The sequence below is a fragment of the Monocercomonoides exilis genome, assembly GCF_001643675.1.
Source record: "Monocercomonoides exilis strain PA203 chromosome Unknown scaffold61-464226, whole genome shotgun sequence".
Lineage (NCBI taxonomy): Eukaryota > Preaxostyla > Oxymonadida > Polymastigidae > Monocercomonoides > Monocercomonoides exilis.
The window spans coordinates 207,633-231,954 of NW_027150606.1; the positions used below are offsets into that span (position 1 = coordinate 207,633).

The 24,322-nt window shown below is 40.2% G+C and overlaps 5 protein-coding genes across 5 annotated transcripts; 3 read left to right on the forward strand and 2 right to left on the reverse strand.

Moving 5' to 3' along the window:
- Positions 1-1,081: 1,081 nt before the first annotated feature.
- MONOS_120 (uncharacterized protein) lies at positions 1,082-1,694 on the reverse strand (the record flags this gene model as incomplete). The annotated part of the gene is made up of 4 exons (XM_067864578.1): positions 1,082-1,135; positions 1,191-1,291; positions 1,553-1,591; positions 1,670-1,694. The coding sequence occupies 4 exons, from the start codon at positions 1,692-1,694 to the stop codon at positions 1,082-1,084; spliced, it is 219 nt and encodes a 72-aa protein (XP_067719552.1).
- Positions 1,695-3,715: 2,021 nt separating this feature from the next.
- On the forward strand, positions 3,716-12,192 carry MONOS_119 (uncharacterized protein; the record flags this gene model as incomplete). Its single annotated transcript, XM_067864473.1, has 1 exon — positions 3,716-12,192. The coding sequence occupies one exon, from the start codon at positions 3,716-3,718 to the stop codon at positions 11,438-11,440; it is 7,725 nt and encodes a 2,574-aa protein (XP_067719553.1). The 3' UTR covers positions 11,441-12,192.
- Positions 12,193-13,043: 851 nt separating this feature from the next.
- MONOS_118 (uncharacterized protein) lies at positions 13,044-13,469 on the forward strand (the record flags this gene model as incomplete). Its single annotated transcript, XM_067864365.1, has 2 exons — positions 13,044-13,152; positions 13,279-13,469. 2 exons carry the CDS (start codon positions 13,044-13,046, stop codon positions 13,467-13,469), a joined length of 300 nt encoding a protein of 99 aa, XP_067719554.1.
- Positions 13,470-13,759: 290 nt separating this feature from the next.
- On the forward strand, positions 13,760-19,994 carry MONOS_117 (putative DENN (AEX-3) domain; the record flags this gene model as incomplete). The annotated part of the gene is made up of 2 exons (XM_067864259.1): positions 13,760-14,058; positions 14,181-19,994. The coding sequence occupies 2 exons, from the start codon at positions 13,760-13,762 to the stop codon at positions 19,861-19,863; spliced, it is 5,982 nt and encodes a 1,993-aa protein (XP_067719555.1). The 3' UTR covers positions 19,864-19,994.
- Positions 19,995-20,865: 871 nt separating this feature from the next.
- On the reverse strand, positions 20,866-24,002 carry MONOS_116 (uncharacterized protein; the record flags this gene model as incomplete). The annotated part of the gene is made up of 3 exons (XM_067864144.1): positions 20,866-22,282; positions 22,385-22,469; positions 22,535-24,002. 3 exons carry the CDS (start codon positions 24,000-24,002, stop codon positions 20,920-20,922), a joined length of 2,916 nt encoding a protein of 971 aa, XP_067719556.1. The 3' UTR covers positions 20,866-20,919.
- Positions 24,003-24,322: the final 320 nt, after the last annotated feature.

The window sequence follows — 24,322 nt, forward strand, 5'->3', positions numbered from 1 at the left end:
AGACGAAGTGAAAGCAAAACAAAACAATTTGGCAGACATTTCATGACCATTCTCTCAAAACAGCATTTTCTGCAAACTTCACCCAAATTATCTTCAATCTTTCTGCCTCAGCAGCACATGATCTTTTGCTTCAGTCTTCTTTGCTCTGCCTTTTGTGTGCGTCATTTCTTTGCTCTTTCTTCTTCTTCATCTTCTTCATCTTCTGTTTTCTTCTATTTCCCCAGCTTTTCCTTTTTTTTCTTCTTTCATCTTTAAAAGTCAAAATATACTTCATTCTTCTTGCTCAGTTGTAATAACTTCTCTCTCTCTCTCTCTCTCTCTCTCTCTCTCTCTCTCTCTCTCTCTCTCTCTCTCTCTCTCTCTCTCTCTCTCATTTTTTTCTCCAACTTTTTATTCAGCTGTTCCATCGTGTCTTGTCTCCTAATTGCGAGTCTCGTCTCTTCCACTCTGCCCACAAGCCATCACATTTCAATGAATCAATCTGATTCCTTCGCCCAGTTTATGACAGATCGCTAATTCAAACTGAATGTTGATTCAAATGACAGAAGATTGTGTGTGTCGATGAAGAACAAGAAATATCACCTTTCTGAGTGTTGGCAATCGATTGGCAATCATCAGACAAAATCATCAAGAAGAAATGTGAAACAGATGCAAAGATGACAGCGGAGTGTGCTGCTGAAGAAACGCAATTTCATCTCAGAGTCTGATTTGACAGAGACTCAAATAAAAATACTTCTTGAAAGTTGAGGAAGATGGTGATGAAGTTGATGATTAAGCGAAAGCTAAAGGAGGTTATTCGCTTTCCAGCAAAATTCAGATGCGGATATTTGGCGTGCAGTTTCCATTTGTGTTGAATTATCTTTCGATCTTCTTTGATTCTTTTCTTTTTTTCTTCCATTATTCCTCACTTTATTTCTTTTTTGTTGCTATCAGCATCCATCTTTCGATCATCAAAACCCCATTGAAAGTTATCATCAATCCACTCACAGACACGAAACATCAGATGCGCAGTTGATATCTCTCGTTAATACACATTCAGAAAATCGTCTTCTAAAGCGAACCTTCGCGTCTGTAATGAAGGTTATCTTTCACGAGCGAACCAAATGCACCTTGAACATATCCTGAAATAATAATGCTTTCATTAAACATTCATCAAGATAATAAGTGATGATTGTGCAGTCTTCGCAAACCTTTTGTTGCAAAATCAGCGTGTGCCCATGAGACATCACCGATGAATGCACACTTGCCATTTCCTCTAAGCGTTGCTCAAAGCAATCCTCAGAAGCAATACCTTTTTTTAAAAAGTGATTTCACAAAATACCTCCACGAAACCGCTGAATATCAGCTTTATAAATAAGCAGCCGTACAACAAAAGAAAAAATAAAAAAAATAAGTTTGCTCAAAAAAGCGTTATCCGCCACACACTTCACTTCGCGGGATGTCTTTTTTTTTTTTAGAAACTAAAAAACTGCGATTTCTTCTTTGAGTTGCAATACATCCATTCAATTGCAACAAAAATGCAAATTTGACCTTCATTGTTGCGTTTGCAGACAATTCGTTTCCCCTTTCACTTCGAAGTTTTTCCCTTTAACTTGAAATAATGCATTTTAAAGCATTGGACGAAAAATATTATAAAATCAATGCTGATTCCCGTTCAACGTTGTCAAACTCTTCTGCCCACAATTTATTAGCATTACGCATTATAATGATCATCCATCCATCTCTATATTGCTTTTTAGCAACAATTTTGCAAATAATAAAAACATCATGCAACTTATTGGATTGATCAAGTTTGAGAACGTTTAATATCCTTTTTGCCAAGCGTTTTGATGTTGGTGCCTGCAACCTCTTCAAATGGAAAGTTGAGCAATTATGCTATTTTCATGGGTAAAGAGACTTATATTTGCTTGGCTATCGGTATATTTGATGAAATATTCACTTGGCTGATTCCTCAATAAAGAATGACTCAAAGACAAAATTCTTCGTAAAAACATTAGACAAACGCTTGACAAACATGCACGCACGATATAATTATATATTTATTTTCAATATTGCCATTTTTTCAATTGAAAGAACTTATTTTGGAGTTTGTTGAAAATTCATAAATCAACTCAAATGAAAGACATGAAAATTGTGGTTATGGAAATACACACCGAGTTTGTTTTACAACAAAAAGAAGCGAGAATTTAAGATTTTTGAAGAACAGAAAAGAGACATTTCGAATGAAAACATTTAGGCAACAGGACGGACATTAGGCTGGAAATGAAGCAGTTCAAAAATAATAAACTGGCAGAATAACCAGGGAGGAACATCTCAAAATGCCTTTTGAACAATGTTCATTGCGAATTAATAAACAAGTTCGTTTGTTCCATTCTTAATTATTTTTTTTTTTTTGAAGTTTAATGAAACTCCTTTTTTTTCCACATTTATTTTTCTGATTGAAAACAAAAAGTGAAATTAATTCGATCCAGGGAAAGAGATGCAACAGAGAGTGGGCAAATAGGTGAGGAAATGCGTTTTTTGATGACGGATTTACTGTGACAAATATGTTGTTGAATTCTTCGAATCTTTATATTTATTGGAAGAATATTTTTTGTAGTTTCCCTGTGATCCACGAGAAGAGATGAGAACCATCCTGATCCTCCAACAATTCTGAAACTCCTCAAGAAAATGAGGATTGAGGGCAATTTTTCTTTGGCGGTTGTGTATTCGTTTTGACTCAATTACGCTGTGAGATTATCGAAAGTGGAGTACAAATGAGACAACATATTCATTTTCAGGCAACTTATGTGGAATTTGGCTTTGAAAAACAAGAGCTGCAATAGTTTTTTGAAAAAAAAAAATACGAAGTGTGTTGCTAGAAGATGTGCTTTGCAAAGAGGATAAAAGAGGAAAAAAGCCCAACAAAAAATTGTTATTTCAAGTTCGAAAGAAAATTCCGACAACTGAGTCAAAGAATTGAGTGAATATTGTTGATTTGAAAAAATCAATGAAAAGAAACAAACGTTATTTTTCTCATTCTCCAGTATTTATTGAAAAGGCTCAAATAACACTCAATAAAAATGTTGGATATTCCTGCTTTCCGAATGAGAAAAATCGAAAAAAGAATATTTCATTGAGCTGATTGAATTGTGTGAAGAAAATGTCACATAATGCAAAGGCGACAGTTGAAAAGAAATTTGGTGAATTGAAGAAAAGGGAAATAATTGAAAAAATGATATGATGAGAGAAATGAACCCATAATGCAAAGAACAAAAAAAGCAGGAAATTGGAGAAGTTCCAATTTTTGTTCAAGCAAAGCACAAATGATGTCTGGAATGTGTTTGCTTGTTATCAGTATTTGTGTGCATTGCACGCTCAATTATGCCACAAGCGAAGAAATGGGGAAGATGGAAAAAAGTGTGAGAGAAGAAAAAATGAGTTGTTGGCCCAACGATCGGTTAAATTCTTTCCAAAAGAGTTTTGAAGAAAAAGAAATTGCATTGAGAATGGAAGCAAGAAGTTCTTCCAATGAAATGAAAAGGATTGAAGATATTGAAAATAATGGAAGAAATGATTGCGAGGATGCGAACGATGAATCTCATGAACGCAATGAAAGAGGAAATTTTCTAAAAAGCAAAGAAGAAATTATGAAAATTGGAAAAACCCATGAAAAAAGTGAAATTGAAGGAAATTTTAATTCGCCAATTCTTCATCAAGACTCATTTATTTGTCGATGAAGGGAGAAAGAAATGGAAGAGTAATTCAGGCAGGAAATGGAAGTTTTGTTGAAATGAGCGAATGTGAGCTGTCAGTTGAATCTCCAGAGCCTCCAATTGCTATTCGTGGGTGTTGTGGGACGATAGTTAATATTTCACTTTATTCATCAGTTTGGAACTTGCATGATTTTCCTTCTCTTTTTGCTTCAGAAGCAACAACCAGCTGTTTTCTTGAGGAAGGAACTGCTTCAGTGAGTGAATCTCGTTTCTCATCTTTTTGTGTTTCGTCAGACCCGTTTTTATCATCTTCCAGCATATCCATTTTTTCGCTCGCAAATTTGGAATTTTTCAACATCTCGATTTCTCCTTCGCAGCAGCCTTCAGCACATGGATTTCCCTCAAAGAGTTCGACATTAATGAGTTGTTGCTCGTTTTCAAGTGTTTGTGATGTTTATGATGACGGGATTGTTCCTTCTCTGAACAACCCTTCAGCTTCGTTGTCTGCTTCGAACATATCATTTGTGGGATCCCGTCGGACAAGAAACGTTGAATTCATCGGGAGAGAAAGTGATAAAAAGCATCCAGGGAGACAGAATGAAACGGACAATGGAATGAATATATTCACTTGGTGCGTATGGAATGACTCAAGAACCACTGGAGAAAATGCCACATTGGAAGATGGCGCTTCAAACGGTGGAGCAATTTTTATGAACGGTCTTCCATCAGGAATGCTTTCAGTGGAATGTTGTTCGTTCAATGATTGCTATGCATATGGTTGTGGCGGAGGAATTTTGTGTGTTTCAATAAATTCTATCAAGATTGAAAACAATTCATTCAACGCCTGTACAATCCAAAATATTAATGGAGGAGGGATATGTGTTTTTGATATAACAACGTGTGTGAGGATTGGTGGTTGTGAATTCCAGAATTGTAAGGCAGATAGCTTTGGAGGAGGAATTCTTTTATCAACTTTTCAAGTTTCTGGATCTGACTGTATTGGAACAGAAAATGGCAAAGGAGAGAGCGCTTGTGTGTTTGAGTGCTCATTCACTGCGTGCTCGCTTTCAAGCCAATATGGCGGAGGTTTGTATTGCTATTGTGTTCCGGTTGCATTCAAAATGAGGAGCCTCCAATTTATTTCGTGCTCGGCTGTATCATGTGGCGGAGGATTGGATTTTGAACCACATCAATCAACAGCTCCAAGCAACAACACATATTGTTATTTTCTCTTCTTCCACAATTGCAGATGCACTGATTCCACTCCATATGGTCATGATGTGTTCATTTATGATGGATTCAATCTCTTTTATTCGAATAATCCGTTCTACGAATCGTTCACAATGAATAGCGATAATAGGAGAGTGTGTTATGCTGACAGTAATTGGGTGTATCAGCACACAGAAAAGAAAGATTGGTTGAGTGTCGGGATGAAGTATCGGTATGTTGGGGTGAGTGGGGATGACACAAACAATCTGTGTGGGATGATCGAGTCGGCGTCGTGCAAGACAGTGGGGCATGCGGTGGAGACAAGCATGGTGCAGCTGAGCTCGACAATCACTTTGCTGGGTGGGAAGCATGCGAGCGAAGAGAAGACGATCAGTGTTGGGGAAAAGAAGATTTCTATTGTTGGGAGAGGGAAGGCAGTGAGTGTGGTTGGGACAAGTGCTCTTTCTTCGACTTCGACAACGCTGTTAAGCATATCTTCTGGCCAACTGGAGGTGGGACATTTGGGGATCTACCACAATGCAGCAAGAAGTCCATCGCCGAGTGTGTTTGTGGTGTCACTGGAGAGCGGGGCTCTTTCGTTGGAGGATGTGATGATCTCATGTACAACTGGAGGAAGTGTTATATCAGCATCTGTGTTTGAAGTTGCACTGAAACAGCTGAAGATGGCTGATGTGGAGATCAAAAATATGAAAATAAATCAACCTTTGTTTGTCGAACCGTCATCAGGATCATCATCAGGAGAAAGTGTGCTGGGGAATGTGACAATTCGGAATGTGAATCGGACAACAGGTGATGGTGTTGTGTTGGCAAAAAGCGTGAAGGGAGGAGAGACATTTGCTGTGTGGAACACAACGATTGAGGAATGTGAGTGTGTGAATGGAAATGGAGGAGGCATTAAGGTTGAGTTGGAGTCATCAACAAGCAAGGTTCTGATTGGAGATTCAATATCAAACAGCGGAGGGACAACTTCGTTCAATCAATGCAAATGCAGTGGATATGGAGGAGGGGTGATGCTATGGCTGGCAGATAATTCGTTTAATTTTACAATAACATCAGTGAGTTTTGTTGGATGTGCTGCAACGTTGGGAGGGAAGAATTTGTTTGTGGAATCACAGGATTTATCGGATGTTATCAACACCACTTCAATTGGATTCAATCCAGAAATTGGAATTAATGTTGCAGACTTGAATGAACTTTGTGGAAGAGAAAGAAACAACCTGGAGCTGATTGTTCCACTTGTTGTGTTTCTTCGAACATTTTCATCTCCAGCATATGTGAGTGGGAGAGAACAAGGAAGTGAATTCAGGCTGTGTGGATATGAAGATTTCCCATGCATAGGAATTGGGAGTGTTGGAGAAGTTCAGTTTCCGAGTTCAAAGAGAGTGATCAGACTGACAAGCACATTTTCATTTGTTGAAGAAGTTCAGTTGGATGAGCAGTCATATGAGATTGATTCAAGTGATGAAACTTTTGGAATAAAAATCGAGGCAACAGGAACAAAAACGCAAGAAGCGTTGGTGATGAACAGTGTTTTATCAACATTGACAGGGATATTATTTGAATTGGGAGGATCGATTTGGGAACATACATCATTTGTTCATTCTTCAGGAGGGACATTGAGATTTGCTGATTGTGGGATAAAGATGGGAAGCGGGGTGAATTCTGCGAATTATGTGTTTGCGAGTGCAAGTGGAGGGAAAATTGAGATTGTTGGGACGAGGTGTGGAGGGAGTGTGGGGGAAGTGAGATTTGTGGGAAGTGTGATTGTTGTGAATGGAAGTTGTGAATGTCTGATGGATGAGGTGATAATCAACCAAACAACAACAAATGAAGTGAGTGGATTGGTTGAGATTGCAACAAGCAGCTCATTCACAATCCAGAATTGCTCGATCACAAATTGTGATCTGCCGAGTTGTGGAGCAATTCAGGTTGATAAGTGTTCAACAACCACATTGAAGAACACCTCATTTGAGAACATCACGAGAGGGAAAGGAGATGGTGGATGCGTTTGTGTTGATTCAAATGAAGATGGGAGCAAATGCACAATCAGAATTGAGAACTGTTCATTCATCTCATGTGAGGTGAATGAGAAAGGGAAAAGAGGAGGAGGATTGTCTATTTCATTGAATAATCCGTCTGAACTCTTTGTTTCATTAACAAGATTTGAGAAGTGCAGTGCGCTTTCAACGAGTGGAAGTGAAGGGAAAGGAGGAGGGATGATGCTTTCTGTGGCAGACGAAGATACAAAGTTTGAATTATCAGGAAATTTGATATTTGATCAGAATAAGGCAGAATATGGAAAGAACATGTTCGTTTCAACAACTGATTTGAACGAAAGTGTGACAAATAACTCATTTAAGTTTGATTATTCATCAATGATAGATGATAACAATTTGTTTGTTGGAAGTGATGATTTTCATCAAGAAAAGGATTTGTTTATGTTTCTGATTCCGTTCAGCTCATTTGAGATATTTATCTCGTCAGAAGGATTTGATGTTGCAAGATGTGGAAGTGAAGAAGAGCCATGCTTCACAATGTGGAAAGGGATGGAAAATATGAAAGAGGGAAATAAAATGAAAACAATTCAGATTGAAAGATCAACAATTATTAGAGATTCATTCAACATGTCGAATTATTTAATCAAAAAGAGTGTAAAGATGGGAGAGGAAGAAGTGAAAGCAGAATTGAATTTTGAAAAGGCAATTGGAAATCAATTGGAATATTTCATCGAAAATGAAATTCATCTTGAATTGACAAATGTCCAGCTGCAGCTTGCATCTGTATTTGACAATTCAGCCAAAACAATAATTTCAAACAAAAAAAGTGAGTTGATGATAACCAGATGTTCATTCCATTCAGAAGCTCAAGTGAACAATGGATTTGATTGTGTGTTTGTCGATGCTATTGGAGGAAGTGTGGAAGTGAATGATTTGTCGATGGGGTCATGCAATGTTGGAAATAGTATTTTTGTCATTCATGATTCTGGAGTCTATTACCATTTTTTGAATGTTCAAGTGGAATCGTTGAATGAAAGTGGAGGATGCATTATCTCAATCATGAAATCTGAATCAGGATTGAAGATAAATGAAGAATGTGTAAATATTGAGATTGACAATTCATCATTTTCAGGAGTAAAGAGAAGTGACAATGGAGCGAGCATTTTGGAGTCAAAGAGTGAGATAAAGATTTGTTTGATTATGAATGAGAGTAACATCACAGAAGACAAAGCAGAATTGAGTGAAAAAGGAGGGGCAATATTCTTCACATTGGGTGCATCAGGATCAATGAAGATGATTGACTCAACAATCAGCCATTGCAGCTGCAGTGGCTCCACGGGGAAAGGAGGAGGAGTGTATTTGGCAGCAAAAGAAAGAGGTGATTTGAATTTCACATTTACGGGAATGAAATTCAGTGCAAACACAGCAAAAGTGGGGAATGACATTTTTGTCGAATGTTTCAACATCACGTCGCAGATCAATGAAAGCCAATTTCAATTTGATCTTCGAGAGAATCATTATTCACGAATAAATGCAATATATGGAAAAGATGAATGTGATTATCCAATCGATACAAATCTGATTGAATTTGTGACGATTCATCTGAGTGACACAATTGTTGTTTGCAGTGTGAATGGATCGAATGACAGACAATGTGGAACAAATGCTCTTCCATGTGATTCAATTGAGCATGGGCTGGTCCATCTGACTTCAGAGCTAATAAGTCAAATACTCGTGATAGAAGAGAGTGTGGATGGTGATGAGATAAATTTGAAGGAAATGAGTCTGAGTTCAAAAAGCAGAGAGATGTGTAAAGTTGAAGTGAAATCAAACATTGGAAAAACAAAGGATTCTTTGATTTCAACAACAGGAGCTGTCTCATTGCTAAGAGTGAACTTTGTGTTTGATTTAGATTTCGTCTCTTCTCACGAATCACTGATATCACCAGAGGGAGGGATTCTTGAGATAATGAATTGCTTATTCACAACAAAACAATCAGCAGAAGAAGGAAATTCAGAATGTGCAACTATTCCATTTCACATTATCAACATGGAAAAAGGAGAATTACAACTTGATGGATGCACAATATCAAATCTCATTCTTCATGAGTCTGCATTAAATCTTTCATCGCCACTTCCATCGGTAATTTATTCATTAACGATTTGCAATTCAACAATTTCTCGTTCTTTTGTTGAAATTATTGAATGTGGGCAGTTGAATATGGAAAAGTTGCATATAGAAAATATCACAGTTGAAGGAGATGAAGAATCATTGACATTTTGCTTGTCAATGAAAAAGACGATGCATTTGGCAAATTGTTCAATATGTGGAGTCAGTTCAAAGATCACAAAAGGAAAATTGATGAAATTGGAGAATTGTTTGGATGTGAAAATGGACAGCTGCGTTTTTGATGGAAGTGAAAAGGAAAGAAATGAGCAATATTTGAATTCAGGAGAAGAGTTGTGCAGATGGGGTGGATCTGTCGTGGATGTTGTGAAGAGTTCTGTGATGATGAAAGACACAACAATATCGAATTCACCAGAAGGTGGAATAACAATTAGTGGAGGAAATGTGATAATTGAGAAAGGAGAGTTTTTGGACAACAATCCTTTCATCGAAAAATATCCCTCCCTTCATCGCAACATCATCTGTTCAGATTCAGGAATATTGAATGTTTTGAGTTTGAAAGGAGGAGATGGATTGAAGGATAATTCTTCTCTGTGGATACTGAATGAAGGATGCACATTGGGAGGGATTGCTTCAGAGAGGGATTCATCATTCTTCATCCCTGTGTTGGAGAGTGTGTCAAGCGAGGAAGATGAAGGAGAGATAAAGCTGACGTTCACTGGGTCTCTGCTTCTGCCATGCAACTTGTCATTCGAGTTAATATCGAAAGTGGGAGATGTGGATGTGATTGACAGATACACGTTTTGTTCAGATGAGCATGTGAATGAGAGCAGTGCAGTTGGAAGGATTCCGTCAAGTGTGGTGAAATCGGCTGCAGAGGAAGCAGAGGTGTCGGTGTGCATCTTGTTTGGCAAGGCAGACTCTCCTTCGTCAACACAATCTTTCATTCTTAAGAACAGAAGCGAGCCCAAGGCTAATGGAGATGAAAGGATTGTTGAAGGAGGAAAAGAAGGGAAATTATCTTGGGCTTTTATAATTGCAATAATATTTGTTGTTTTGTTTTTGATTGTTCTTTTCGTTGCAATTGCCTTTATTGTTCGTTGGAAAAAGCAAAAGAGAAGAACAAAAGAGCTGGAAGTGATTGTGGAAGACACCGTGAAGAAGGATCCAAAAGCATTTGAGATGGTGACGATGGAGATGTCACCTGAGGAGCAGTGGAGGAGAGCAGAGAGAGAAGCTGAAAAGAAGAATGAAGAAAACATGAAGAAGAGGGCGTATGACAAGACATTGGGACATTCTGAGTCATCTGAGCATTTGTTGAGTGAGAGTGGATCGACTGAATATATTCTGGGGAAGGACTCAGACAAGATCCCTCAATGGGTGCTGGAGAAAGATGAAGAAGAAGAGATAAGGAAGAGAACACCATCTCCATCCGTCTCATCCACTTCAACCACAGACACTTCAGATACAGACACAACATTTGTTCGAGGGGAGGACCTGTGCCCAACAACATCATCGATGTCGAATCTTGTCGATGCCATGGCCTGTTCATCACCTCATGAGAAGCTGATTGTGGATTTGAGGGATTCTTTGTTCATGCTGCTTCATGGAAAGAATAAGACAAAGGAAATGGAGATTGGCACCCTGCAGGAGAGGGAGATGACAGCTGCCCAAATCCTATTCTGGGTTGCGAATGGAGCACTCCATTCATTTGATGAAATGGAAAACCCGCTTCAGTCATTGGACAATCTGAGTTCTCATATTGTTCTTTTCTCTGAGCACATGGTCATCTGCCTTGCGATGCACTCTGGCTATTCTTCTGATGATTCAGATTCCTCCTCAACTTCCTCGTCCTCCACCATTGCTACATCATCATCTGACATTTCGTTGATGAGCGAGAGATTCACAGACTCACCTCCGCCCTCATCTGCCTTTGAGGACGAGCTTGACAATAGAGATGAGTGTTTGAGATGGAAGGCGCCAGAACTGTTGAATGGACAAAAGAAGCACGCAACGAAGAAGACGATTGTGTTCTCGATTGGGATGATGCTGTGGGAGTGTCTGACGCTTCAGGTTCCATTTGGGGAGTATGAGGCAGAGGTGGCTGGACAGAAGATTATGAATGGTGCAAGGCCAGAAATTGAATCGATTCAAAACTCCAAACTGGCAAATCTTGTGAAGAGCACGCTTTCGTCAACAGTGTCAGACAGACCATCTCTTGCGTTTCTCAAAAGCGAATACATCCGACTTTTCCCTCAAAACGCATCCAGATTCACAGTTTCTGATGCAATAAACTTGATGGTTGAGTCGAATTGCAGCGAATACAACAATGGTAGCTGCTCGACAAAGAAAGCCAGCAGGACCACAAATCAAACATTGTTTGAGCAGTAGAAATCAGTTAGGAAACTTCATTAAATGATATTTTTGTTTCAATGCCAAAAATTCAAGAGAAGTATCGTAATTGGAAATGCCGACTCAAGTGAATTGAAAGAACTTTGGCATTCTGTTATCTTAATTTGCAAAAAGAAAATGATGAAGCTGTGATAACTTCATTGAGCATGAATCAGAATTAATCGCGATCAGGATATGCAACGTTATGCATTTGTTAATGTTTCTAATTTAAAAAAGAAAATAAGCTTGATTGAAATAATAGCTGAATTCAAGTTTATTTCTATTATGTAATTTGAACACTTATGTTTGTTTTGTTTTGTTTTTGAGAAGGCAGAATGGTTTTTGCAGAAGAATCGACATTCTCAACGGCAGAATGTGTTTTTTCTGTAAAATATGTTTTTTGTCTTTTCCTCTCCAAGGAGAAGTTTTTTTGTGTGTTTGTATGTATATTCATTTATTAATATGTATTTTTTCAAACAAACCTATTTCTTTATGATTGAGTTGCATGACATGCAATGATTCATCAAAGCATTCTGGTTATGTATTTATAAAAGAGTATGTATTTTATTCTCCTTTGCTACTCTTTGATGTGACGTATTGTCAGTAACATATGTGTATGTTATTTGTTCTTCTTATGTTATGAATCATTATCACAAATGCAGTTTATATCAATATTTGATTAGCCAAATATGGATAACTATTCTCTATCACTTCATTCTTTTCAAAATCAATAACTACACTATTTCCTCATCAATTTCGAATCTTGCATTTGTTTATCACCACGAGCGAATCTGGAATAAGGGTATGATATATGAGTTCTCAAAACACATCAAAACATATTTATTTGTAATTAATATGATAATTAATCATAATTATTCATGTTTATAATCATCGGAAATGCATCATTATGAATTAATAATTTTTTTCAAAAAAGGGACAATTTCAAGTTGCCATGGGTTGTGATCAAAATAGATAAATTGAAATGGCAATGATGGATCTTCAGATAACAAAGATTCATCAGCTGGATATTGTTTTCACAGACGAAGACGGAACGTGGTGGTGGTAAAACGAAAATGTTTTCAAAAACGAAGCGAAAATTTGTGTATGTTGCAGAAGAAAAAATGTTTGTTCTAAAAGGTGAAAAGTTGAACGGATATTTGCACTGCCCAAAATGCAATAGAAACAAATCTGCATATGATAACACAATTTTCTCTTGGAACAAATTGAGATTTGGTGAAAGTTAAAGAATCAATTTATGGAATTGAAAGGGGACATATATCAAGTTCATTTCGAAAATGCTGGAAGTGAATCGGAAAACTGTTGGATTTTGGTGTTGCATCGTCAGAGTTTCTTGAATAGAAATTTGGAATTCCCATCAAAACGTAATAGAAGGAGAAGAGAAAGTGGAAACATTGATGAGGCTGTGTGGAGGAGAAGAAAAAACAAGAAGGGAAGAATAAAAGAATAAATATGGAAAATTGGTGTAGTTAAGAGGTTGGAGGGATGTGGAGCTGGTCCAAGTTGTGTGTGAGTTGTGCCTGACAGAAAAAGGGAAACTCTTCTTTCCATCATGAAAGAAACAATTCGAAGCAGTTCAACAATTATGAACATCGAGTGGAAAGCATTCTCCACTTTGGATCAATATGATTACACTCACAAAACTGTCTGCCATAAAAGACATTTTGTTGACCTTGTTTCAGGTGCATATGCCAGTACGATAGAGGGATTGTGGGGTGCATTGCGCAAATTAGTCCATCAGAATGGAGTGAGAAAATCATTGATTGCAGATCATTTGAGAATGTTTCTGTTGAAAAATTCTATGAAATTTCAATTCCAAGATATTTCACATTCTATCGTTAAGGATAAAACAGTAGAAAAACCAGAAGAAGATCTTGATGAAGAGGGAGGAGAAGAAGAAGATTCCGAAATCCCTCAAATTGAAGATATTTTGGGAGATGAAGAAACCGAGGAAGAATCGTCAGGGCTCGAGACAGAAAAAGAAAAACTTCAGATTATGAATCATAATTGATTTTTTAATTTTTTTCTCATTTTTTATTTTTTATCCACACATACTTCCGATGATAAAAAGCATGAGAAATGATGATTAATAATCATATTTAAAATAAATAAATAAGTTTCAAGATGTTTTGAAAACTCGTACATCATACCCATATGCCACAATATTCTTCTTTGAATGTGATGCTCAAAAAATAAAAATGAACTGCTAATTCAACATTTTTTCTACAAGAATATATATTTATGGGACAGCAAAACAAAAGAAAATCAGATATCTTTGCTATTTAGCTGCGCCATTGTTTTATGAATGCTGCATCCTCATGCAGAGATGGAATGGTATCGCGCTTATTTGATGCCTTTGTGCATGTGTCGTTTGCAGACTGCCAGCCGATGAAAGAATCACTTTTGCAAGCAGGACCCGCACCAGGTGGGAAAGAGTCAATTGTAGATGAGCACAGAGAACTACATGAAATGTGTTGGTGGGATTGGAAGCCATCTGTGCTGTATGGGTTTGAAGCCAACAAGCGGACCAATTTAGCATCAATTTGCGAGTTTTGCTTCCCCGAGCGAAGGTCTTGCTTGACGCGCAAATTCCAACCAAAGTGTGCATTGCCATTTTGTGTTGCATGAACTTTAAAGATTTATCCTGCGAATTCTCTTTCTTTCTTTTTTTTCTTTCATTTTTTCAATTTCTCCAATATTTTTTGCTTGTGTCTTTGAGCAGTGACCGGTTTGTATTCTGCTTGACGAACGAGGAAGATGAGAAGCAGTATGGATTTTGTCTTCGCTTTTCTCTGTCGGAGCAGCGCCCGCCAGAGTGCCTGTGCCTTGTGACGGAGTATATGTGGGAAGAGCCGATGTTCCAGCTGCTGTCGCGTCTTCAGTCGCTTTATCTGGGGTCTGATCTCTTTTGCCGTGCAGCGTTACCTACGTCTGCAGAACTGTCTGTGCTGTACGGAGCGGTGCTGGAGGATGTGGCAGCCAGCTGCGCTTGGGCTGGAGGAGAGCAGGTTGTTGGATTGAAGCTTCCTGTCCAGTCGTCGAAAGCATTGTCGAACTGCAGAGGCACATCGAGGCTTGAAAGGAGCTGGAGGGAGATTCCGAGCATGCCATTTCTGGAGGTGAACGAAGTGGACGTGGAGTGGATTGTGACGCAAGTTCCGGCGAGCTGTGTGGTGCAGCTGCATTTGTGGATGCTGGCAGAAGGGTCTGTTCTTGTTGTATCGTCTTCTGCGGCAAAGACACCGCTTTGTGCAGCGAGTGCAGCAGCAACAGCGCTGCGGAGTCTTCTGTGTCCGCTGCGATGGAAAGGGGTGTTCATCCCTGTTCTGCCCGATGGGCTGCACGGGATGGTCGGGGCACCTGTGCCGTATGTGATTGGGATGCTGGACAGCAGCCTGAGCGGCAGAGAGGTGCTTGTGGGCGACAGCGTGGCAATTCTGTGGCTCGAAGGACGGACGGTGCTGTGGCCGTCAGCTGCACACTCCAAGCAAGGAATGGCTGGTGCAGCAGAGTCAGCGAGGCAGCTGGGAAAGCAGAGGCTGATGAGACAGACAAGCCTGTCTGGGCAGAACTCGTCGCCGCAGCTGGACGATCGCGCTCTGCTGTCGTCTTCTGTCATCCGCACGCTGCTTGCCTCAACCCGCTTCACACTCTCTGCGCCGCCACTTGTCACTGTCTCGTTTCCAGCGCTGGACAGACTTTGCGAAGCGCTTCGTGGAATAGCCGGGGAGCTGCAGCTGATCAACTCTCGCTCGCTCAACACCTCGCGAAAGATGCACTCTCAGCTGCCTGCACATTCTCCTTCTCCACTGCCTTTTTCCTCATCCAATGCACATCTACCTCATTCACCATCTCCAGGCACACGAACTGGGGCAGTGGATTCTCCTTCACCTGAACCTGCTCTTTTGTCTGCATCTGCATCCACGTTGTTGAGAAGTGATGTGTCTGAGATGCACATCTCAAATGCCGAGAAGTTACCATCATCGATGCAATGTGTGGAGTTATCTTCAACTAATTCTGCTTCTGTTGATGCTTCTCTTCTGTCTTCCCGTGAAATGGCCTGCCAGCCAAATGACAGTTCAGCAGTGAAATTTTCTGATGCTTGGCAACAATCACCCAAGAGATCTCCTTCTGCTTTGTCTTCTTCGTCTTTTGCACAACCTCCAAAAGCTGAGAATGTGCCTGGTGAAAGGTCCAGCTCAAAAAGAGAAAAGAATTCACGCGAAACTGCTGAAGGCAGAAGTCAGAGTGAAAAGTCTGCTTTGATGCAGGAAGAAAACAGAAGAGACGAAAAGGATGAGGCCGCGAAGGACAATGAGAGAAATTCAGAAGAGCCAAACGAAGCAAAAAACAACAAGATTTCAGTTCGTTTTATGAAACAGACAGAAGAGCGAACAACCGAGCAGAAGAAAACGGACACAACAGCCGATTTGAGCAGAAGGATGGAAACGAAGCCAAATCGCTCTATTTGTTCATTTTTGAGGCAGGCTGAACGAGTGAAGTGGCTGCAGCGGTGCATCTTCTATCACTTCTTCTCGTTCCACGCTTTTCTTCTGATGCCTTCTGTTGGCGCTGCGAAGGGAAAACAGGCAGAAACACCAGGACAAAACACAAGGCAAAGCGAAGGCATTGCAAATGGAGCAGAAAATGAGATGAAGAATAGAAGCGTTCGATGCAGAGGCATTTCTGAATGTGTGCTGACAGAATTCAAAAAATGCAATTCTCATTGTCACAACGTGGGGAGTGACAGAAGTTGCCCAACAGACTTTGGAGAAGAAGAGCAGCTAAATGGTGAATGGGAGAGGGAGATGCATTCAGTTCTGGATGAGTTTGGGTGCAGGCACAGCACACAGTTCTTCAGTGGCTGGAGAGGCATTTGCAGACAGCACAGTCGGTTGGGCAGGAGATGGAGTGCGTGCAGTGCGAGTGTGTTGGACGAGCTGCCGTGCAAGCGCGTGCTGATGCCGACATTTGGAGCAGCGAGACGGAGCAGAGCAAAGCTGAAGGAGCTTCGAGAGAGGAGGAGGAGAAAGGGAGAGGGAAAAGGAGGAGTGAAGGGGAAAAGTGCAGGTGCGAAAGAGAAGTGGCGAGTGGCTGTGAATGAAGAGAGATATGTTGCAGCACTTCTGAAGAACTGCAGCATTCAGCTGCCATCCCCTTCGCCATCTCCTGCTTCATCTCCTTCATCATCTCTATTCCTTTCGCCTTCTCCCTCAGCAGCTCCCTCAGCATTGTCGATGTCTGACGAGTTGCGTGTGTCTCCGCTGTGCTCGTCGCCTTCTGCGCTGCGATGCTTTTTAGAGGCATTTGTGTCGACGAGTCTGTTTCGGGATGCAGTCGACACAGTCGTTCGCCTCCGAAAAAAAGCAGCTGAAGAAGAAGAGAAAGAAGAGAAAGAAGAGAAACAGAAAGAGAAAGAGAAACTTGGAAAGATAAGCTCTGCCAGACATACTCCAATCACAAAAGATTGCTCTGCATTGGATGCGTTGGGTGTTCTGAAAGACGATGCAGATGAGCAACAAGAGAATGAACCAGCTGAGCTGATCAGTGCAAATGCAGCAGAAAGCAGACGTGACAGGCAATTGGACCGAATGGCATCTGCAGACGAACCAACTGAAGAAGCAAAGAAAGACAACAAAAAGAAGAGAAGAAGCCATTCGGTGGATGTGGCTGAGCTGAGCGCTGCTGAGAAGCAGAGGCAGGGTGGCACAGCGATGCTGCCTGAGGAAGGCAGGGCGGGTGCTGCTGTGTGGTGTGGGTGTGCTGAGGATGTTGTGCTCAGCGAATACGAACTGGCAGACTTTGTGGACGAGGAGATTGTCTTCCTCAACGCCATCTGCCACCACAGCAGCACCAAAAAGGCACATCCAAAGCGGAGGAAAGAGCAGACGCAGAGTCAGTCACAAATCGTGTTTTCGTGCTGCAATTCAACAGATCCTCATTCGCTCTCGCTTTCCTTCGCCCTTCCGCTCGCACAAACTTCGTCTTCTCGTGCTTCACCTCCGTCTTCGCTGTGCCCTCCCGCCAGATCAGCTGGCACTCCGCCGCACCTCCTCCAGTCTTCCTCTTCTTCGCCATCGCTTTTGCCGAAAGGAATGCCGTCGTCTTCGCCGCTTCATTTTCAGCAGCAAAAGGCAGATGAACCGTCTCATTCTGAATGGCTTGACTTGGGCGCATTGGATTCAGACACTGCAAAGTCTGCTTCATTGGCCAACAAAAACAGCATTTTTGCTTCTTCTTTTTCTTCTTTGCCAACGATCAATTCATCTTCATCCATTCACTCACAAACAAAACAGCTGAAACAAGATCAATCATCCTCATCACATCGTCCACCACATCGTCCATCTCCTTCGTCATCTCCTCTTCCACCTTCTCTTCCGTCTCCTCCGCCGCGTTCTTCTGCTCGTCCTCCTCCGCCACCTCGTGTGCTGCCTGCTCAGATGCAGCCACCGTTTGTGTCGCATCTCTTTGCGATGTTTGCTACTGGGCGCATCGACCACCATCCGCTGCATCTTCCACAGCCATCCGCTCGCAGAGCAGCAGGCAGCGTGTCTGGGAAGAGCGAAGAGAGCACACCGAAGACAGACAAAGCAGCAGGTGCAGATGCAAGTGCAGATGATGCGACTGCTGTTCTCCTCCATCCCCATCCACATCGCGTGGCACCACCACCCACACCTCCTCCTCTGCAGCACTCGCACACAGCTGCTGGCAACACGCACAGCAGCAGCAGAGCACATTTGGCAGCATGTGCAAGCAGCTCTGACTTGAGTGTGCTGTCGGGTGGTGGCAATGCCCCGCCATTCCATTCGGCAAGCTCCTCTGCTTCAAGTTTTGGGAAGAGCGATCTGTCGCAGTCCAGCCAGCACCATGCAAAGTCGGCATCGCTCTCGTTTGCTGCCTTCAAGTCGTCATTTGCATCGTCGCTGGCGTCGCTGAAGGAGATTCTGACTTCGCCGAGTTCTTCCACTCCAAACAGCATTGACACTCCAGCAGCTCATTCACAGTCATCTTCATATCGCTCATCTCACTCAACTGCATTTCAGTCAGCTCACCATCATCCTCCCTCTCCTTCTCCTTCGCCTTCTCCCTCTCCTTCCCCATCTCCTTCACATTCACAAGCTCGTCTGCGCCCACTTCATTCTGCGCCACCTCCACCGCCTCCTCCTCCTCCTCCTCCTCCACCTCCTCCTCCACGTCGCCCATCTTCCACTCCAATCTCTCAGCCAGCGATGCACACTCGCTCGCTGACTGAGCTGCCTCATTCGTCGTCGTGTCTGCTGCAGTCAGTCCGAACAGCCACTCTGGCACCTTCATCTCCCTCGCCTTCTCCAAAGATATCTTCACCATCTTCACCATCCTCTCCCTCTCGTTGTGCTTCACAGCCAACTTTACCCCCTCCGCCTTATCGTCCAGCAGGAATGAAGAGCAACCAGATGAAGAAGATAGGATCGCTGCTCAAAATAACACAAACAGCAAACGATTCAGCTGGAGTGTCTTCGACAGACAGAACAACGTGGAATGAAAGAGAGAGAAATACAGACACACAAATGCAATCAGATGGGAAGCAGAACGCATTTCCAAGCGAAACAGAAACTGGTCTGAATGAAAGCGATTCGAGAATCAGTGAAGATGCAGCCGCATCTTCTTCTTTTGTATCTTCTTTTTCTCCATCAACACTTTCGCTGGAGGGTTTTGCTGGAGGAGATGATGGCAGCTGCACGTCTGATTCGATGGGAGAAGGAAACGAGCAAAGAAAAGAAGAAAGAGAAACATCAGAGCAGACGATGGGGGAGCCACCAGATGAATGCTTTGAGACAAACAACAAAACACTTTCTGCAGAAGAAGAACAGCAGACTTTGAAGGAGCAAGCATTGTCTTGTGAAGAAGAACTGAATGAAGAGAAAGCAGATGGTGCAGACACAAAAGCAACTGACTTGCATCAAACAGACAGCACACATTCACAGAATGAAGAATTGGCAAATGATGAAGGCGAAGAAGGAACAAATCAACTGATTTGCCCTTCACGGTTTAATTCAGAAGATGGGAACGAGTTGCATTTACCGCATTCTTCAAGCGCACAACAAAAGGAGAGACCCACCGCCCAGCCAGCAGAGCAAATATTGTCTACGCTTGATGCACAGGAAAGCGCGATTGAACAGTCTTATTCTCCAGAAAGTGTGTCAGAAGCTGAAGCAACAACTTTGCCGAATCAAACACTCAACGATTGCTCTTTCAGCATCTTTGAACATTCTCCGCTTTCTCTTTCTTTTGATTTGGCAAATGGCTCAGCTGAGAGAGAGGATGAAGAACTTGTTTGTGGTGCGGCACAGACAATTGTGTCATCTGCTGAAAGAGCTGAGTGGTTGTCGCCACAATCATTTTCGATTGAAAGCGAGGTGGAGTGATTGGATTGATCGAATACGCATCGGAAAGAGTTCCTTTTTTGCAATGTGCAGCAGGTGAACTATTCTGTTTTTGTTCTCATTTTCTTTCATTGTTTTACGTGTTTCGAATAAAAAAAAGAGGAACAAAAAAATACACTTCTTTTTTGGGAAAAAATTCAGTTTGAGTTTGATGCAAACAATATCAAAGAAATTCTCCATCTTTTCTTCCAAAGAGCCAAATGAAAGATAATTCACTGTCTTGAATCAAATATTAAAATCAACTCTTTCATTTGCCAAAACAAATGAAGTGAATCTCAACTGAAACTCTGAACAAAAGCCATAAACAGTGTTTAACAGAGAGAAAAGCAGAGTAATCTCAAAGCCAATTTGTTGTTCTTCCACATCTTCCCTGACAACTTGTTATTATCAATTGCAAGCCTAGCGATATGAGAAACATAGAAAAGATTTAATTCCTGAAAATGCGCACAACTCTTCAAACAATTTTTCTGTTCAACATGTCGAATAGCTCATTTTCGTTTAAGTTTCAGTTAGTGCTAAACAAATGTTCGTTGGAGAAGTTATGAAAGGAAAAAGAATGAGATGTAATGTTTAGGACTTTTTTTGAACGAACTTTAGAAATTTCTTGTTATCGACTGCTTTGCTTGTTTTGGAATTGCTAAAATGGGTATAAACTCGAGAAACTCATTCTTTTTTGAATCGAATTGATATGTCATTTCTGCATGGATGCTTGTAGGTTTTCAAACATTTTTTTGACGAAAAACAGAAAAAGAAAAGATGATAGAACAGGTGACAAATAGCCAACATAGAAAAACAATTCTGAACATGATTAAGTATCTAGAATTGTTCAAAAAAACCAAACTCTCTTGTATGCTCACTTTTGTATCTTTGAATTTGAATTGATTGTCTATTGTTATCCATAATTTGTGGAGCTCTACTCTCCTTTTGAATCACTTTGCAGATACATGAATGAAGAATGATACTCAAGGAAAAAAAGATTAAATATTTCAATACTATTATCAGCATGTTGGGCTTTCTATTATGGAAAAAATAGCTTTTTTAAAAAAAGAAGAATGGATAATGTATATGATAATGCTCAGCTGAAATTCTTAGGTTTGGACGTGTATTCCTCATATTATGCTCATTGTGATTGAAATAATATTTCTGATTCGCTCCAAGTCTTATTGGCATCGTCCTTTTTCCCTGCCAAAAAGGATCAATTTCCTTCTCTTGAGGCACTGCTTCAATAAGATCGTGTATCCCTGATTCTTCCAAAGCGTCTTCCAGTTTACAATAAAGAACCGTTCCAGAGTCATCTTCTTTTTCAACTTCTTCTTCATCCTCAGGAAAATGCACTCCGTCATATTTCTCCAATTCGAGTAGGGTCCTTGGTTTTGAAAAGGTTTGAGGAATGCATTCCTCTTTCTCCAAATTAGAACGTGTGCCCCATCTGTCAAAAAGATAATGAATAGGTCGTCTCAAAATCAGATCAGGTTTCTTTTTAATTTTCTGAATCTCTTTGTTTATTGGCTCTATCAACATGAGGCGAAGAATACGTGACGGAAGTGCGTAAACGAGGCAAGCTTCTCTTATCTTAAGAATTCCTTCAGTAAGAAAATTTTGGGAGCAGATTGTCTGATCAGCCATCCAATCTGCCAAGCTCAGAATATAACCCATCTCGAACGCAAACGGGAGCTCTTTGAGAACGCTCACCAGAACTGTGGCCACGACAAACGATATCATGATTGGCACAGATTCCAAAGAAGACGGATAGAATAGACTGCTTGGAGGATACTCAGCATGCATCGGAGCGCATAATCGGAAGCGGCGTGATATCTTGTTCACGAGAAATCCAAAGAAAGGCCGAAGAACAATTAAATCTGCATTTTTCTTGCTTGAAACAATTGCTGATATAATGCAATTCATGTTGTGGTTAAAACGATAGGCAGTCAAGGAATAATGATACGGCTGTATACTTTGATCGGTATCATCAAGTCGCTTTAATAAAAAGGTTGATCTATTGTTAAATAAAACTTTCGAAGCTTGATGCAAAGAAACTGTAAATCCAAATGACAATGCTTCCATATAATATTTTTGTGCCACATCGTAATCACTTCCTGTCAAACATTCGTCAATATCAGGTTCAAAAGAAGTCAGACAAAGATCGTTTGGAAATGCCTTACATAATTTATTTGACTCCGCATCTCCTTCAAACAGATAGCATCGCATTCCTCTTGAAAAGGTCAATTGTGGTTGTTTCTGCAGATTGGCTTCTGCCATTTCCTTTTCGATCAAAGGGAGATCCGCTACGATCTGCTTTTCGACAGAAGGCAAGCAGCGTAGTAGAGCTGAATCAGGCATAACCATGAACAATAATTCAATGCAGCACCCTGCCAAGGTATAAAAGCGGTTCAACGGAAAACTACAATTGAGTATTGGCAATAAAAAACAAAATGAATTTTCAGTAAACATAATTGAATTCATAGTTAAAATATGACTTCAATCTTTGAACAGAACAGCAAACTTCATAATTCTGCTCAGCCGATCTTTCAATGTTATAATCAACTGATCTTGTGCTGGTCGAATGTTGCCTTCACTCTTTACTTCATCTATTAGAAAGATGACACGAAAAATTTTTAAAAAAAAAAGTAAATATCAACTAAAAATATCATACAAGCTTTTTTCAAGCAATGTGCTATTGTCAAAAGTGTTTTTTGAATCTGCTTCATAAAATCTGTTGTGTCGTATGGCGTCAACGGTATGCTCTTCTCGCAATTAAAATAACTGTCAATATCTGCGAAAACTTTAGCATCGGAATTGTCATAATCATCATCATCATCGCTAGCATTCTCTTGTTCACCCAATTCTGTTTTGCCCTTTAGTATGGATGAATATTTCGCTATTCTTTTTCTTTTCTCTTCCTCTTTCTCTTCTTCATCTGAAGATTCACTATCCATTTCTTCTTCCTTTGTATTTTTCTTTACTTTAAGCTCTTCCATTTTCTGAAAAAAATACTTGTCTTCCACTCCATCAGGCAACTTCAGCCCTTCCGAGAGAACTGAAAGAATCTTCCATTGAAGCGGATCCATATAAGAAGCACCTTCAAACAAGAAGAATACATGAGCAGCTTCAAGACGCAGTGGCAAAGGAAGATATTGTTCATCCTCTTTTGTCGAAGGATCAGAAGAATGCTCTTCAGTTGGAGAAGATGCAGAATGAATTGATGCATTTTGTTCATCGTCAATGATAATTACATCTTCATCATTGGAAGTCTTTGTCTTCTGCATTTTCTGACTACGTTTTGCTCCTGTTTGTTTTCTTTTGTTGTTCTTTGTTTGTGGTTCATTAGTCTTCTTAGCTTCTGGCTTCTCTATTTGCTTTTCTTTGTCTTCAACACGGACATCGCTAATCATGAAATATTCTTTCATAACCGCTTCTTCTCCGAGTTCCAGACTCAACTTATCAAATATCTGTGGATCTTTAACATATTTCTCGAATGATTGAATTCTCTTCCGCATTCCCATCACTATTTCAAGAAGAGCAAATTTCAGGCAATATTCTTTCAATTTTTTGGAAATTACTTCGTAAGGCTGAAATGTCACATGATCCAACTTGGTCATAAAATGCAAAATGGTATTTAAAGCAATGTGGATCCCCTCAAGTAAATTACATTGCACCAGAATTGTTTGAATTCCTTCAAATAAGCCCTGATTAACAATATCCAAAAGTTCGGTTTTCCCAGCAATTGAAACCAAATGAAATAATAATTTTCCCAAAATAGTTAAAGTTTCATCGTTTTCTGCTGCGTTAATTCTGATGACAATCGCAGGAATCAACTTTCCATCCTTGATTACTTCATGTAACAAAGGCGAAGTCTGAAATTGTGAAACTGCGATGGTTCTTCTTAAGTCTTGATTACATTCAAATATGTATTGCTCTCTACTGTTTACAGCGATATTTTTATAATTTAAAGATCGGAAATTTTCTGAAAACGATTCAGGATTCAAAATTATCTCCAAAATTGAGCCATATATTCCCACCTCTTTTTCGCTATTCGCAGAGTATAAAACAATGTAACCAGCATTCAGCAATGTATGCAATATTCTTGCTGGAATTACATCTATTGTCCCTCGGTATTTCATGATTATTTCATGAATTTCTTTGTAAACGTCAAGCAATTGCTGAGATTTTGAAAACTTTGGACTATTGGATAAAAAATAAAGAAAGAAAGAGATGGAAGCAAAATAGTCGCAAACGTCAACTTATTAGATAACTCTTCCAATCTATCAATCACTTTGATAAGATATTCGTCAAAAAAGCAATAATCGAATGAAATTTATTAAAAATCAACAAATAACAAACATGGACTTTTTTCTTCAAGTACTTGGAAATTCTAACTTTTTAAATTTTCATTTGAGTCAATTTATAAAAGCAAATTATTTGAAAAAAGCAGATAAGTGGT